The sequence below is a fragment of the Panthera leo genome, chromosome A3 (genome assembly GCF_018350215.1).
Source record: "Panthera leo isolate Ple1 chromosome A3, P.leo_Ple1_pat1.1, whole genome shotgun sequence".
NCBI classification, from domain to species: Eukaryota; Metazoa; Chordata; class Mammalia; order Carnivora; family Felidae; genus Panthera; species Panthera leo.
In genome coordinates this window covers 68050502-68068385 of record NC_056681.1, presented here as the reverse complement: position 1 = coordinate 68068385, position 17884 = coordinate 68050502, and the positions used below count along the sequence as shown (strand labels likewise).

The window sequence follows — 17884 nt, the reverse complement described above, 5'->3', positions numbered from 1 at the left end:
TTGTTTTGGGGTGGATGGGTTTTAAACTACAAACCCAACTTATTAACAGTTTTAGATTCATTCAGTTTTTCTATATATTCATTAATCAATTTTGGTAAGTATATATCTCAAGGAAAATTATCCATATTGCCTGATTTTTTTTTTAATTTAATTCTTTGAAATTGTTCCTAGGGCTCTCTAATTTAAATCTTGCTTCTCTGAAGGAACCACCAACAAAATGAAAAGGCAACAAACAAGTTTTTTTGTTTTGGTATGTGTGGATGGAAATTGTTGATTCACAATGTTGGACACCTGAAACTAATGCAGCATTGTGTCAATTATACCTCAAAAAACAAAAAAACAACAACAAAAACAAAACTAATGTCTTTACCTAAGTGCCATTTTTCATAACTCTCATTGTTTTTTTTTGTTGTTGTTGCTTTGGTTTTTTTTTTCTTTTCTTGGTTGAAGTGGACAGATTTTTTTTATTCTATTGATCTTTCTAAAAAATTAGCTTTTGAGTTTATTGATCTTCTCCATTACAATCTTTAATTTCTACTCTATTAATTTTTTCTATTCTCTTTAGGTTTCTTCTCTCAAGTCAAAGTTAAATTTTGAAATGTGTTTTAAAGTTAATCTCTTAGGTTCTCACTTACCTTATTTCTATAATGAAAACTTAGGGGCTCAGTTGGTTCAGTGTCTGAGTCTTGATTTCAGCTCAGGTCATCATCTCAAGGTTTATGAGTTCAAGCCCTGCATCAGGCTCTGCTCTATAGACTCTCATAGAGCAGAGCCTGCTTGGGATTCTGTCTTCCTATGTATCTGCCTCTCTCTCTCTCTCTCTCTCTCTCTCAAAACAAATAAACATTACATTTAAAAAATCATAAGTAAATAAATATGAAAATTCATCAAAAATAATGCCTTTACCAGTACTCCTGATTTAAAGGAAATCTCAACAAAACTTCATTAATTAGAGCTAGATCAGTAAAATCATAATCAATCAGTTATCACAAAGTTGCTGGTTAAAACAGACCTGTAAGAAGGGTTTGCAGCTTTAAGTGACTAATGGTTTCATTCAACAAACATTCAGATAAATGTACTTTTCTCTAACAATCATTTTTAGTGGTAAAGTTATAAGTCAAAGTCCTTGAAACTATTCTGATAAACCTCTCAATATTCTAAGAAAACTCCTTACTCATGTTAGCAATAAACTTATGAAGCAAATCTTATAATTTTCTAAATATTTTTTCTTGCTTATTTTTGAGAGAGAGAGAGAGAGAGACTGACAGAAGGGCAGGGAAAGAGGCAGATACATAATCCAAAGCAACTCCAGACTCTGAGCTGTCAGCACAGAGCCCTACGTGGGGCTCAGACTCACTAACAGTGAGATCATGACCTGAGCCAGTCGGACACTTAACCGAATGAGCCACCCAGGAGCCCTGAAACTTAATCTTTTATAATGAAACAAGTTAGTATAGGTTAAACTGTATCTATACATCAAGTTTTAATGTCTGGCTGAGTGTTTATCTTCTCAAAATACCTCTATCTCAACAGCCCCTCATTTTCCCAACCATCTTATGAAATGACTTTTGAGTTTGTACCGTAAGTTCTACCCAGAAATGCAATAAAGAACTACCGACTTTATAGTTTTCTGTTTCCACTGTTCTGTTGTTGCTTTGTTTATTCACTGTGTTGAAATGTAGCTTGTGAAATTTCCATCTTTTTTATTTCCATTTTGGGTAAAATAATTTAAAGCCCTTAACTTCTCTGTATGTGGCAGCTTAGCTGCATCCCTGAAGTTTCATGTTGTATTTTCATTACAGCTCAATTCCAAATAATTCCTAATTATTATGTAATTTCTTCTGTGACCCATGTGTGACTTAAAAGAGTGGGGTTTTGTTTTGATTTAGTTTTTACTTTCTAGATGTTTGTACATGTGTTGTTGGAGGGAGGCTGTTAATTATTATCTCTTTTAACTAATTTCTAAGTAATTTAAATGCACCACATCAAAGACAATTATTTGTTCTATACCAATTGCTTTGTGACCTAATTCTTGGTCAATATTTTTTTCATTGTTCTTTGTTGGATAGGTGAGTTTTCCAACCATTATGAAAACCCACCTATTCAATAAGGAACACTGATTTCTCTGTTCACTATTCCTTCTTGTTTTTGTGCCTTCCTACCAGATTATACTTTATTTCTCTAAAGGAATTCCTTTGCTGAAATTTCATTAATGACTAACTAAATTTGTCTAAAAGCATCTTTATTTCATCCTCACATTTGAATGCTTATTTCTGGGTATAGAATTCTAACCAGGCAGTATTTTCTCTAATTATGAAGATATTTTTACAAAGTTTGCTGATTATTTTTATTTGAAGATAATAGGTCTATTTCTGTTTTTATTTACAATAGTTTTTCTTTTGACTCCACAGTTTTAATTCAGAGGTATCTGGAAGTAGATTTATTTTTGTTTTCCTTCCTAGGACTTGAGGTTTCAAAATCTGAGATTTAGGTCTTTTATAAATTATGGAAATTTCCAGATGTTAATTCATTAAAAATTGCCTGTCTCTCATTTTCTGCCCCTTTTATTTTCTAGAATGCATGAGATAGTTAAATAGACAGCACAGAGAAATAAATCTTTACATTTCATCTTCTATATCTCATCTCACACATCTTAGCATCAAAACACAAGTCCTTCACTACCAAGTCCAGAAACTGACCTCCTCCCTGAATAGTTTGGCTTCAATCTATCCTTTTAGAATTCTGTTTGCATTCACCACTCAGGGTTCCATCTGGTCTTCAGTTGCTTTACTTTGGGCCCCTGGGGATTTCTCATACTTTCTTAGAAGCACAACTATGCAATTAAAACAATATTTATTATGATTTATAGAAGACTTCTGGGCAATTTTAGTGAAAATATCTTCAAGTTATCTAGTTCATAACATTTCGGTAAATGGAAGTCAAGACTATGTCTTCAAAAAAAGGCTTTAATTATGTTAATAGGTTGGAAACATTTAAGCATAAGTGTTTGTAGAAAACTTGTATGCTACTAGGGTTGAATCAAAAAGCACTATCTAGTTGACTTAGTATTTGCTTTTTCAAGTTTGTTTTCATCATTCTTCTGTCTTGTGATAATAGGAACAAAAGAGTGATAGAAACAAAAGGGACTTGTCTATGTTACTTAAGACAAAATGAGTGCAAACCACAAGAGACTCTTAAATACTGAGAACAAACTGAGGGTTGATGGGAGGTGGAGGAGAGGGGAAAATGGTTGATGGGCATTGAGGAGGGCACCTGTTGGGATGAGCACTGGGTGTTGTATGGAAACCAACTTGACAATAAATTACATACAAAAAATGAATAAATACCACAAGAGACTCTTAAATACTGAGAACAAACTGAGGGTTGATGGGAGGTGGAGGAGAGGGGAAAATGGTTGATGGGCACTGAGGAGGGCACCTGTTGGGATGAGCACTGGGTGTTGTATGGAAACCAACTTGACAATAAATTACATATAATAAATGAATAAATACATGTAAAAATATTTTTTTAAAAGATTAAATGAGTACCTTAACTTTGATTCTTTTCAGATGGGAGTTCTAGAAGTTGACAGTCTCCCAGGTACATAGTCCTTAATCTTAATTTAGATCTCTTTTTATTTACATGGGTTTAGTATGACCTGATGGTTTTGAAGTCCAGGCTCAAATTCACCCACCTCTTCCAATCTTCCTTTTATGTATTTATGTACTTTAGGATCTTTCTCACTTCAATATTTGCATAACACTTATAGTTATTACATCAACTGTATCCCACAACTGTTTTCTGGTATTCCAACATTTCTGGCTTTACCTTTCCACATATATAAACTCCTCCAAAGCAAAAACGGCACTTAAGATTCTCTCTCATGCTTCCTCCCCATAGAGCTGGTGCACCTGACAGCCAAAGGCAAGTAAACAAAGTTGAAGTAAAATATCGTTTGCCGGGATAATTTCATCTGCAATAGGAGTTTCACTAACACCAATAAGTAATAAGAGAATGAAGTAATGCAGGTCTGCAAAACTATCCAACTCCTCAGTGCTTATTTCATTCCTGCTGAAACACCGCCTTGTGGAAGGAAAGATTCGGGGAGGAGTGGGGGAAAGTACCTACTAATCAGTTACAAAGCAAGAGAAAGCCAGAGGAAGGAATAGTATTCTTGTCACAGAAATTCCAAAAGGGTCACTTATAATTCCACTCTCAAGCCTAGAACTCTCAGACTGATTAATAGCCATTCAAGAAAAAATGTGAGTACTTGCCACATACCAGACACTGTTTGAGGGCATTCGGTAGACAGTAGTAGACAAATCATACCAAAATTCCTGCCTTCACGGAGTCTGTATTCTAGTTATAGGCTAGAGATAAATACATATGTGAATACATAAATAAATAAATAAATAAATCAATAAATCAATAAATAAATAAATAAATAAATAAATAAATAAAGTGTACAAAATGTCAGAAGTGCTGTGAAGAAAACTCTGAGCAGGAAAGAGAGCCAGGGTCAAAGTAGGGGAGGTTGTCATTTTAAATAGGGTGGTTAGAAAAAGCATCACTAAACAAGTGACATTTGAGCAAACAGCAGACTGGAGGCAGCGGCCATGAGGATATCTGAGAGAGGAGCGCTCCGGGCAGAGAGAATTGCAAATGCAGAAACAGAGGCAAGAAGGAACCTGGCATGTCCAAGAACTAGCAAGAGAGTACTGTGAAAAGAACAAGAGAAGCAAAGGGGAAAACTGTCAAAATGGAGAGTACAGGGTCTGTGGAAACGGAGAGCAGGGAAATCCATACATCACTGTATACAATGTGGGTTTTTTCCTGGAGGAGATGAGGAGCCACTGGAACAAACATTGTGGAAGAGGGAAACAAATATTTCAAGTAGAAGAAAATGGCAAAAAACTGAAGGTGGCTGACGTTGAGAGTAGAGTTTTTTTGATGAAGTAAATTATGGCATATTTGTATACTGATGGGCAGGACTCAGTAGAGAAAAAACATAGGTGAATAAAATGTACCCAAGAAAGGGGGAAATTACTGTTGTGGTTACCTCAACAAGAAGAGAGGAGACGAGATCTGATGTGGATTGGAGGCACTATTCTCAGCCAGGTCCAGAGTCCTGGTCACCCATGGTAACAGGAGGGAAGGCAGGGTATGGCTTCAGGTGCAGATGGCTTAGTGGCTACAAGCCATGTGAGAGCATGAAGTTCTCTTCTATTAGGTTCATCTTCTCTTTGAAATAGGAAGCAAGGTCAGCTAAGAATGGCAAGGGAAGAGGTTTTGGGGGTTGGACTAGAGAAAGAAAAGAGGCCTCACACAAGCTACGGGAGGGCAACATGGAGTACTGATGATGAAAGTGTTCATATTCCAGCTCTGCCATGTATCAGCCAAGTGACCCTGGGCAAATCTACAAACCTCATTAAACCTGTTCCCTCTTAATGCAAAATGGGCATCACTGCTTTGTGGGGAGGATGAAGAGAGATCATGTGAAAGCAATTGCAACTACTACTAAATGACAAGCACTTAGTATATGTTGGCTGTTGGCTGATACTACACATTAGGCAATTACTTATCAGTGAATGGATAGGTTGTGATATTTTATGTCTACTCTCTTTTCAGGAGGTTTGTCCTCACCAAACTTCGAGTCATCCCAAAAGGAGCATTCTTGGGATTTGGGGACCTGGAGAAAATGTATGTACCTAACAGTGCTTTGTGTGAGTGCCTCAAATAGGCTGTGGTCAGCAGCCTCACATCACATCCAGTGTGATGCTCTATGCCTAGAAGCCAGAAAACTTTCTGCACCTCCTCCTATTTTATTTCCTAATAGTGAGGGACCTTTCAGAGTATGGCTAATGAAAAGAGCATAAGGTCAATCTAAGCAGTTCTCATTTTTTCTTCTACAAGGCATTGCTCCAAAGTACCTGTGAGTGGAATTTTTATAAACCAAACTGATTTTCTCTGCTGATACCTATTCTTTCTCAGGGATGTTGTCTATTATTTCTGAATAATTTTTAATTGACAACAGGGCCTAACATTTGTGTTCAAGATTCTCTAGACTTCTCTTTTCCAAGCCATGCTGACAAGTGGTAATTGATGTATCAACATTTACAAGCATCAGAAAAGTTTATAGCACTGAAGATTTCCTTTGAAAGGAGAAGACTCCTTTGCTAATGCAAACATTAACTCCTTACTGAGCTAGTTGAATGTAGGTGTATCCCCAATCAGGCTTTTCTCAAAATTAGGCACAGTATTAAAAAGCAGTATAAATTCTGCCATGTTTAAAGTAACCCACTCTTAATTTGAGAAACTTAACAGAAGACCTTGGGGGAAAAGGAGGGGAAAAATAGTTTAAAACAGAGAGGGAGGCAAACCCCAAGAGACTCTTAAATACAGAAACAAACTGCAGGTTGACGGGGGTGGCAGAAGAGAGGGGGAAATTGGTGATGGGCATTGAGGAGGGCACTTGTTGGGATGAGCACTGGATGCTGTATATAATCGATTAATCATGGGAATCTACTCATGAAGCCAAGAGCACACTGGATACACTCTATGTTAGCTAACTTGACAATAAATTATGTTTAAAAAAATTTTTAATAAAGTAACCCACTACTCCTTTGAAGGCTCTTGACCCCATCTCCCAGGTCTCTAGGGCCAGGAAAATGTGTTCTTCACCAGAGCAGCAGCCAGAACTCAGGACTTTAATACCAGTGAATACAGCAAAAGAAAGATGGATTACACAGAAAGGAATGATTTTTTCATCATAAGAAAGCAACCCCTCAGGTTACATGTTTTTCTCCTTCTTAAAGCCATTCAATTTTTCCTCTTGGTTCTTTCACCCCCATTTAAGAATACTTGCTGAGGTCTGAAGAAGAAAGAAATCCATTAATAAAGGAAACACAGAGCAGAGAGAGTGGGAATATGTCTCAGCAATTACACCACCTGCTTAGAGGAAGGTGCTCAGAATCCTGGGTTTGAGGGCTAGCTTTGATATAAACTTACTGTGCAATCTTGATTAAATCACTGTATCTCTTGGTATCTTGGTTTCCCTATCTGTGGGTTAAGTAAGGAGTTTTTCACAAAGGAGATGATGGCTCCTGTGAACTCTAATTCCTAAGTGTAAGGACCCCCAGTTGGATGACAGCCTGGTTTAAATCCTGCAATCTTGGGATGCCTGGATGGCTCAGTTGGTTAAGCGTCCAACTTCAGCTCAAGTCACCATCTCACAGTCCATGGGTTCTAGCCCTGCGTCGGGCTCTGTGCTGACAGCTCAGAGCCTGGAGGTGCTTCAGATTCCGTGTCTCCCTCTCTCTCTGCCCCTCCCCCACTCATGCTCTATCTGAAAAATAAATAAACATTAAAAAATGTTTTTAAAATAAAACCTGCAGTCTTCAGAGTTTACCTTCTTGAGGATATTCAACACTCACAGGAATTGAGAGATAGGGCACTCAATGGAGCAGAGCTCACCGAGGAAAACAGGGAAGCAATAGAACTGGGGAGCTCTCTGCTCAAGGTATATTCCTACATGGGTTAGCTGTTGCCCTGCTTAGAACTGACATGTACTAGATGACTAGACTATTAGATACACCTCATCCCCAAGAAGCCCTATAATTGCATAGAAATTGTTCTAAAGACAGGAATATCAGATAACAAAAATAATCCACCTTAATCAAATTCAATCCAGCAGGTGTGACTGACCCTCATTGGGTGTTCAGCATCAGACAGGACATTCCAGTAGTGATATAAATCGTTAAGCTGAGCTGACACAGCAATAATCCCAGAGACAGGGCAGCTGGCTTAAAACCTCAACTTCCTCAAACCTCAAACACAGCTTGTGGATTTCGACCTCATGACTTTATTCATCAGCCTATACTGACACAGCGAGATGCCTAAAATAAAATTAAAGTGATCTCATTTTTTTCAACACTTTGTATGTCCTAAGACTTCAAAAACATTTCTTAGTAGAAGGCTTGTCACCAAACTGAACTCTGAACAGACTGTGCCCTTCAGTCTCTACGCTCCTTTCTTCCGTTGTCTCACCTATTCTTGGTCAGTGATGGCTTCTTATCTCCTTTCCCGATCTATCCCCAGTATTTCTATTCACCTGGTTTTTAGCCAGTTTCATGAACTTAGTAAGTATCAGCTTCCTCCTCAATATTTCCTTCTCCATGAATCATAAAATCCCTTTCATTCATTCTGCACATGTAGCCAAGTTTCACCTTCTTTTGCTAAAAAGAAGGATGGAAAAGCTTTCTGTATAAATCCTGCCTTCCTTCCCTGCTACCTTCCCCTCTTTCTGGTCACCCCCACACTTGTGAAAGAACAGTTGCATTCACTACCCCCCTGCCCTTTCCTTTCACTCACTCTTTAGCCAGCCCTCTTGTTATTTGGCCACAAATTCTCTAACACCATGTAATCACTCTATGAGAGTTCCTAACAATGATGGACCTGCCAGATCTCTTGACTTCTACTTTGTCTTCCTAGCACTTATCTGCAGCTTTTGACGTCACTGACTATTCACACCCTTCTTTACAATACTCACCCCCCTTTTAATTTCAGTGACAACACACCCTCCTGTGTACTCTCCTAATGTCCCAGACTACTCCACTGACAGTTCTTTCCGTCTTTCTTATTCCTCGGCTGCCCTTCAAAAATTCAGATATTCCAGAGCTCCATTATTGGCCATTTTCTTTCTCATATTATACTCACAATCCCCAATCATTATTCATCAAATGATGTCTTACTATCAGGGCTCCAAAACCTTCTTCCATAACACCCATCTCTCTTTTGAAAGATAATTCTTGTTTGCTTGTTTTTTTAATTTTTTTTAACGTTTTATTTATTTTTGAGACAGAGAGAGACAGAGCATGAACAGGGGAGGGGCAGAGAGAGAGGGAGACACAGATTCGGAAGCAGGCTCCAGGCTCTGAGCCATCAGCCCAGAGCCCGACGCGGGGCTCGAACTCACGGACCGTGAGATCATGACCTGAGCTGAAGTCGGACGCTTAACCGACTGAGCCACCCAGGCGCCCCAGATAATTCTTGTTTTCAAATGGAAAGATTCCTAAACATCTATACCTCATTAAACTGCCAGTGCCTCAAATTTAATACATCCAAACTAGTTAATGATCTGTATCTTTAAATTTCTTATCTTCTCATATTGCCCAGTGAAGAACATTACCATCTGCCCAAACTCCCATGCAGGAAAATTCAGTATCCCTTGACTTTCCCTTAAACCCAGGTCCTTTTCCAGTCCTATTGACTCTTTCTCAAAAATATTCCTGGAAACCAGCCCTTCTCTCCCTCCAGCTATTATATCCAAAGTCTCATTAACACTTACATAGCCTGTTACATGAGGCTGCTATGCCCATCCCAGGTCTGATCTCCTCAGCTCCCTGCTGCCAGACCCACACTGCTCAAACTCTCTTACAGAAGAAACTGGAGGGACTCTCATTGCCATAGTCTTTAGTCTTAAGTGGCACAAAAATCAAAGCCCTTTCTATTTCCATCATATGCACTGTTTATCCCACATTTTTGCCAGGCAGGAACGTGTGCCATTTCCCATTTCATTACCAGACATCCCATTACTTACATAAAACAAGATAGCTGGTTCTTTGGATGGTGCCTGGCACATAGAGGGATCAAAAAGTTGTTGCAAGGAGGGGCACATGGGGGGTTCAGTCAGTTAAGCATTTGACTCTCTTGGTTTCAGCTCAGGTCATGATCTCACAGTTCGTAAGATTGAGCCCCACATTGGGCTCTGTACTAACAGCAGGGAGCCTGCTTGGGATTCTCTCTCTCCCTCTCCCCCACTTGCACTCTCTCCAAATAAATAAACATTTTCTTAAAAAGTTGCTGGTGAATTAATTTAAAAAATGCACTTTCACACTGGTTTTATGTACATGCTGTCCCTCTGCCTAAATTTTCACTCGAAATTTGAATAGAAATCCTGCTGATCCTCCAGTGTCCAGATTAAATGTTTACTCCTCTGTACAGCCTTTCCAGAATGCTCTCAGTACTTCCAAACCATAATCTTGTGTCCACCATACCAATAGCACTATTATCAGATTGTATTCAGAATTCACAGTTTTTCTAGATCTCTTGATTGATCTTTAAGGGCAATGTCAGAGTGTAACTTTGTATTAAAGTACAACACCAAGTTCTGTTTTTATCTCCTTGCTATACCTCTCATCTGTCCACTTATCTCCTCCAACTATCATCAGCTTTCCCAAATGACTGCAAGAGTTTTCAAGTATGCTGCCCTGTCCTCCAGCATGCTCTGCACTCACCCTCATCCATTCTCTAAGTGGCAACCACGGTGATATTATCTAAATTCCCATCTAATTATGTCCACTTCCACATCTGTCCTGCCACATACACACACCATGCCTTACCATTGCTCTTCACATTTAAAAAGAAAAAAGATCTCTCACACTCTCTCCTTTTATCAGTTCATACAACGTACCATGTTATCTGCCTACCATGAACCTTGCTCGGTGCAGCTCGTTCCGACTAGAACATCTCTTCCATTTTGCACTCTTAATTTGGTCAGTTCCTACGAATCCTTCAGATTCCCATGTCAGAGTCACTCACCTAGAAAAGCCCTCCCTGACCTCTCCAATTAGGAAAAACCCATTACTATATACATTCTCCTACCACCACTAGACTCTTTGAGCTGACTTTCACTTTAGCAATTTTATACTTATTTTATGGGATAATTTAATTTCTAACTCCCCTACCGGACTGTCAAAGGACATGATTGTTTTATTCAGTACTGGATCCTTGGTGCCTTGCACAATAAATAACTGATAAATGCATGAATAAAAATGAAGAAATATAATAGTTGGGAAGACAAGATATCCAGATATCAAAATATTAAATAATATGAGTGATAGTGATAAATAATGTAGAAGTAGATAGGCATACAAACACTGGTTGAGAATCTACTATGATCTAGGCATTTATATAGTTACAGTTTAAAATGTAACTCAGGACAAAAATGCACAAGATAATATGTTCTAAATAAGTGACACAACCATTGTATTTGTTAGGACACTTTCTACTGTGAGAGGCCAAAGAAAATAAACCTCAAATAGGCTTAAGGAAAGGAAGGAAATTTAATGGCTCATTTAACATGATGGTCAGAGAGGACGAATAGCTTTAGCAAACATTGTATTCAGGTTTCATGTCCTTAGGACTTAGCCTCCCTCTCTCAGGTCTCCCTTCCACTATGTTAGCTTAAGTCCTTAGTCCCACCCTGGTGGCAACATGCCAGCAGCAATCCTGTTTGCACATTTCTTGGGTTCTATTCAGAAGGAAAGATTTGACCTTTTTTTTCTCAATCTCATAAAAGTCTTAAGATTTGTATAATTCATTTAGATCACACAATCATTCTTGGACCAACCACTACAACTAAGGGAAGGCGATACTCAAACTGGCTGTGGCCTGGGTAATGGATTCCACTCTCAGATTTGAAAACACCCATCCCAACCACATGCACTTGGAGTGGGTGAGGGAGAGTCACAAACAAAACCTGAGGCCACTGCTGGGAAAAAAAAAGAGGCGGGGGAGACTAAGTGCTGGTGGCTGCAAACAACTCACATCTTAAAATTAGTCCTGATCTCAAACCCAAGAGAGGTTTCTGTGGCCTGGGTAGTTGAGGATTTGATAAGTTTGGTTCTTTCCCCTGCCTCCTGTTAGAATGACTTAAAGAATCTAGTCATTTTTCCCAACCCATGCTGATGATTCTTCTTTTATTAACCCAGCTTAACCTAGCCCCTCTGCTTTTATAAGGAGTCAAACAGATAAGGAGTCTTTCTGGTAGAAGGCAAGCTTCTCCCTGGAAATGAAATGATCACTCTTCACATTGTAGCTTTACTCAGCATCACTATCTCAAACCTTCCTACTCTTTGGGACTAGCTGGGGGAAAAGAAACCATTAAACTCTCTGCAATGTGAAGTGGCTTTGCAAAGTGCACTGTAAACTGTTTACATTGTCTTTAATTACTTCAGAGCCATATGTCAGCTTGGTATAAAGTATGAAGATTACACTGAATAGGGTGGGGGGAGTAGGTGACAAGGTGGTGATTTATGGTAACCAGAAAAATTACGTATGGAAATGAGTGCAATTTAAAAACACATCTACGTGCTATTATAACACTGGAGGGGGAAGAAAAGCCAGTTTATAACAAAATTTCTTTGAAAATAGGAGCATGATGAATATGTAAATGAGACCAATCAACATCAGCTGAGATATGGTATATGCAGATGAGACGGCAATGAGCCAAAATGTGAAATAGCTCCCAAGCCATAAATATGAACCATATAAAATTCATTTGAAATATTCATGATAACATAAGGACAAAAAATATAATCAAGTGATTTATTTACATTTAAAAATGAGAACGCTAGTCTAACACCCTAGCCTCCACCCCCAGATCACTGGGGAAAGAAAAGTTAACAGAGGGACTTCTAGAAGAAGAAATTTATTAAATGAGAACCAATGCAAGAACACTAAAAAAAGTTGAGGACCCTTCAAATTCTCAGTTCTTTGCACTTACTCAAGCACAGATAAAAGGAAAGGAAACAAATCAGGTAATCAAAACTGTATTGCTAGAAATTTGGGCTCCAATCTGCTTTGCCTCCCTAAGCACCTGCTTGTTGGATAATGTAGGTCCATTACCTCCCCATCTTTCTATGTTTCCAAGTTAATAGGCAAAGGAGTCTTGAGTCTCACTTGCTGAAATAAAGCAAAAGGGGGGTAGGCTGAAGATGCAACAGGCTGCTGATTAACAACTAGAGGCCAGTGTTGGAGCAATTAGATCCTTGAATGGGAAGACAGGATATGAATCCTTGGGCATACAAAAAGATAATGAGGCTCAGTGGTTCTCATCTCAGGCAGTGCTTTAGATGCCCTGGGTTTTTTTTTTTTTTTTTTTTAAATAATCCACAGGACTATCATTTCTAGGGATTTTTCATCTGTCTGGGGTGGGGCCAAGCACTGGTCATGTTTTAATACCCCTTTGATGATTCTAATGCACATCCACTGTTGGAGCCCCTGAGGTGGATGATTATTTAGGCCTGCATCCCATTTGTAGGAAGAATATTCACAAATGTAGATAGTACGTGTATGTATGGTGTGGCTGGAGAACAAATAAAAGGAGGGTGGTAGGAGAATAGGTCAAAGAAGCAGCTGGGGTGAGATCATAGAGCACCTTAGAGATCATGGGGACAAGTCTGAGTGTCATAGTTAATCATGGGGATTAAATGGGTTATTTTGAACAACCAGGTGAATAATTTGATTTGCATTTGTTAAAGATCACTCACACAGATTTTTGTTAGTATTTCATTAAGGATTTTTGTCTATATTTGTAGAGCTATTAGTCTAGATGGTATTGTCAGGATGTGGAGCAACTAGAACTCTCATACACACCTGCCGAGGATGTAAAATGGTACAACCTCTTTGGAAAATAGTTTGGCGGTATCCTATAATGTATTTACCCAAGAGAAATGAAAACATATGTCTACCCAAAGACTTGTTGAAGAATGTTTGTAACAGATTTATTCATAATAGCTCAAAACCACAAACAACCCAGTACTCATCACCAGGCCAGAAGGTAAGCAAATTATGTTTTACCCATGTGACAGAATACTACCCCCAAATAAAAAGGAATAAACTGCTAATACAACAACATGAATGAATCTCAAAAGCATTATACCAAGTAAAAAAGCCAAACACAGAAAAATATACTCCATATAATTCTATTTAGATGAAACTCCTAAAAAAAAAAAAAAATCTACTCTGGTGCCAAAAAGCAGATCAGTAGTTGCCTAGGGCCAAGTGTGATAACTGGAGAATGTCTTGGAAGGGGAACAAGGAACTTCTTAGGCTGACAGAGATGTTCTATATCTTGATTGTGGTGGTTGTTAGAAAATATATCCATTTGTAAAATCTTTAACAGTTAAAATGAGTACATATTATTTGTCAAATTATACTTAAGTAAAGTTGATTTTTTAAAAACAATTAGTACCTATTTGGAGCCAGTTTTAAACACCACATCTCAGTTAATCTGCACTTTATAGACAGGGATCTAACATTCAGCAAGGTTAAGCAACTAACCAGCACCAGAACTTCAGTGGTTAAGCTAGGATTGAATCCAAGGTAGTCTGGTCCTTTCTGCTACAAAAAGCTTCCTTTTTATTGGCATCCACCATTTTCCAGAATTACTCTACTAAAATAAAGGAGTGACCAACAGAAGGATTATGGCTGTGAAAGCTTCCTTCAGTATCATTTATAATTAGAAAAGAGGATTTCTATACCTAAGCACTTGGAACTTCCATAAACCAGAACCTAAAATCATTTTCTGGGGGAACAGTCCTAGAAAGGAGTAAACCTCTTCTTGCAACATTTTTTGCCTTCCACTTCCAGTGTGCCAACTCATTTCTGGGTAAAGCTCTTGCTGAGACTGGCCTAAATCCAAGGGTTTACAAATTGTGCTGCCTGTTAAGTTGCAAATTAACTTAGTCAGCAGTTGGGAAATGTACAATTAGGCCAATTAAGTTGTCATTATTGACCCAGGTCAAACATGAGTTAGTGTCTAGAAGGTGAAAGTCCTGGTCTCATCTCCTGTTCTCCATAAATATTCTGAAAGTATTTTTTTTTTATTTATTGCTTCAACCAAGAATACAAGAAGCTGTTTTCTTCTCACATTTTGGGTTGATGTGGTTTTAGTGTTCCCATTAAGTCCCCTTATTTCAACTGTTTCTAGGTAAGTCCTTAAAATAAACTTTACAATATCTAATGGCTGCCCAGCTCAAAAAGAGAATAATTTATTAGCTTCACATTTATGTATTTAGGTTTTTACGCATTTTGGTTTTGTTCTGATTTCTTTTTAAGAAAAAATTTTTAATGTTTATTTTCATTTTTGAGAGAGAGAGAGAGAGAGAGTGAGAGTGAGAGCTAGCATCCGCTTGAGCAGGGAAGGGGGAGAGAGAGAGAGGGAGACACAGAATCCTAACTCCAAGATAGGGACTTGAGGCCAAGTGGGACACTTAACCAACTGAGCCACCCAGGCACCCTTGCTTTGATTTCTTTTTATGTGTTGGGGGGATGGAAGAGGGGTAGTGTAATAGGGGAGGCAGAATTCCTGAGATATAGTCATCTTATGGATTCCCCCAACACTGTATTCATTTTAACTCTCCACATCTTAGTCCCTTTATGCTTTATTCATAAAGATAGTATAGGGATTCCTTGCTGGAAGGGATTACAAGTAAGGGAATACTGGAAGAATACAGGTGAAAGCCCCACTGTTTACTCTCCTTGGGCTGCTATAATAAAATACCAGACTGGGTGGCTTAAATAACATTTATATCTCACAGTTCTGGAAGCTAGAAGTCCAAGATCAAAGTACCAGTATGGACAGTTCTTGTGAGAACCCACTTCCTGGCTTATAGACAACTGCCTTCTCACTGTATCCCCACATGGCCAAGAGCACTGGTCTCTCTATCCCATTATAGGGGCACCAACCCCATCAGAAAAGCTCCACTCCCAAGACCTCATGCAATTTCTTCCCAAAGTCCCTACCTCCAAACACCACCACAGTGGGGACTGGGCTTCAATATATACATTTGGGTTGGGGATGGAGAGAAAAAGACACAAACATTTAGTCCATAGCACCAACTGTGAACTAGCAAGCATATAGTAATAAAGATGTGTATTATAGATGCTCTTTTGCTTGGGAAGGCACAGATATGCTGTCATTTACATATTCCATCTCTAGGATCCTCCACTCACTTGACACTTCAGGACTTGTGGTCCTGGCAACCTCCACTTGGCAGCTTTCATTCAGCAACTAAGATTTCCAGGTACCAAGATTTGACAGAGGTTACTAAAACAAGGCTTCTCTGGCTTGCCATCAAATGTAATTTTCTTCTATTTTCTAATCAACAGCCAAGCAATATCATCTTCTCTATCTTTCAAGACTTCTGCTTCAGCCATGTTTGTCCTTCTGACCTTTCTTGACAAGCCAAGTTGTGGAGGGACTTTCAAATGTGTTATATTTGTCAGTGCTCACAGATATACCCGAAAATGAACAAGACTTTTTTTTTCTCTCTGCCAGTAACTTAATGTTTGTCTCTACTTGGAGAAGATACAATTAAGGCAGCATAATACTCAAGTTAAAAATAGCCTCCTGGCTCTGCCCTGGAGACTCTTGGTAGGGTTTTTTTTTAATAGAATGGTATTAAAATAAAAAGATGCAATCTAAATGTAAGCTCCAATCGATGCACAAACTACTTATTTTTATTTCCTCATTTAGCCCATGCCCATCACAACCACATCCATCTGGACTGTTTATGACTTAATAAGATGCTTTAAACAGTAAAAGACTCAAATAGAATATGGACCCACTTGCCTGCCCACCCCTTCTCCTCCCCTACCCCCCAGCAAATAAACTACCTGAATCTCACACTTCATAAACCTCTCCTTTGGTACTCGGCTCCACCCTGGCCAGACTACATAGAAATCAAATGATCAGAGATGTGTTTTTATAGTTCAGAGCATTCCAGAAGTTAAACAGGCAGAGAGAAAGAACATAAGAGGGAAAAAATGCCAGAGGAGCCTAAATGAATAAAGTGGAAGTTAACCACCCCAGTGGGTCTGAGATTCTGAGAGAGTCTGGGCAGAGAGATAGCAATTGTTGATGCCAAGTGTTTTATAAACATGTAATTTGCACTTGGATGTGAACATGCTTTGAAAAGTTAAAAGTGCATACAAATGCAAGGTATGAATAACAAAGAGAGAACATTTGCTCTGCTTCCCATTCCTGGAGCTCAGCTCAACAACACAATGACTACTGATCTTGCCTTTCCCTCTTCTCATATTCTTTCAAAGCACCAAGCACAGGGCTGGGCACACTAGAAGGAAAACAGAAGGCAACGTCTGTGAATTTGGCATCTCTAACTCTTGGATTCTTTCCCAGCCTTTCAGAACCTTTCGCCCAAATAAGATCTCAATATTTTTTTTAATCTTTTTCTTTATTCTTCTTCTTCAGTAAAGATAACAGCATCTGAAGAAAGTACTGCCAGTAAAATTCTAAGGAGTTAATGAATAGGATTCTCCAAGACAATTTGCCTTTTTGAAAAGACATGAAGTAGGTAATACCTATTTCAGAGGATTGAATCGTTAATGGTGAGATTTTAGTCAATGTGGCACATGTGCTTATGGAGATTTGCTTTAATACATGAAAAATTATATCTAAAGTGGCTTACCTGTTTGGACTGCAAAGTCCATGTGTACATGAACTGAAATTTGAAAGAAGGATGAGTTTCCTGTATCAGACTGACATTAATGCTTTCAAGATTCCGTCTACTGAGGACAGGCTCCCTCAGTGACCGACCAGATGGAGAACTTAAACTGTTTTTCTTTTCCTTTAGGGAATGTTAAAAATTGAGGTGCCAGTCTTCATGTATTTGTTTCAAGTATGCTCTCTTATACCTTCCCTTATATTGTCTTCCCTACTTCTCTTCATATGTACATCTAACTTCTCAGTCCAACTAAGTCAGATACTTAAGATGGCACTTTTCATTTAGTAAAGCAAACATTTGGTTTGGGGAAAAAGGGATGGTGGCTTACTGTAGCACCAAGTTCCATAAGCCAAAAATCCTGGATAGAGAAAAAGTTCCAAACTAACTTCAAGGAGATGAGACCAAATCAGAGATCAGTGGTTGGACATTTTTAAAGGGAAGAGATTAATAGACTTCAGTCAAGTACTCAAAACATGTGCAGGCTGATGGATGACACCAGCTAATCCATCAAGTGATTTATCAGGATTCAGACTAAATGATTGTGAATTCCATCACTCCCTAAACACCTGTGAGGA

General features: G+C 38.6%; 1 protein-coding gene across 3 annotated transcripts in view; it reads left to right on the top strand.

Annotated features, from left to right (window-relative positions):
* Positions 1-17884, top strand: part of FSHR (follicle stimulating hormone receptor) — a 176818-nt gene that overhangs the window by 71854 nt on the left and 87080 nt on the right. For 2 of the 3 annotated variants that reach the window (XM_042932232.1, XM_042932230.1), the window contains exon 2: positions 5629-5700. The exons of the other annotated variant lie outside the window; for it this stretch is intronic. In XM_042932232.1, coding sequence (XP_042788166.1) covers positions 5629-5700 — 72 coding nt within the window. The remainder of the gene's footprint in view (positions 1-5628; positions 5701-17884) is intronic. 3 annotated transcript variants of the gene reach the window in all.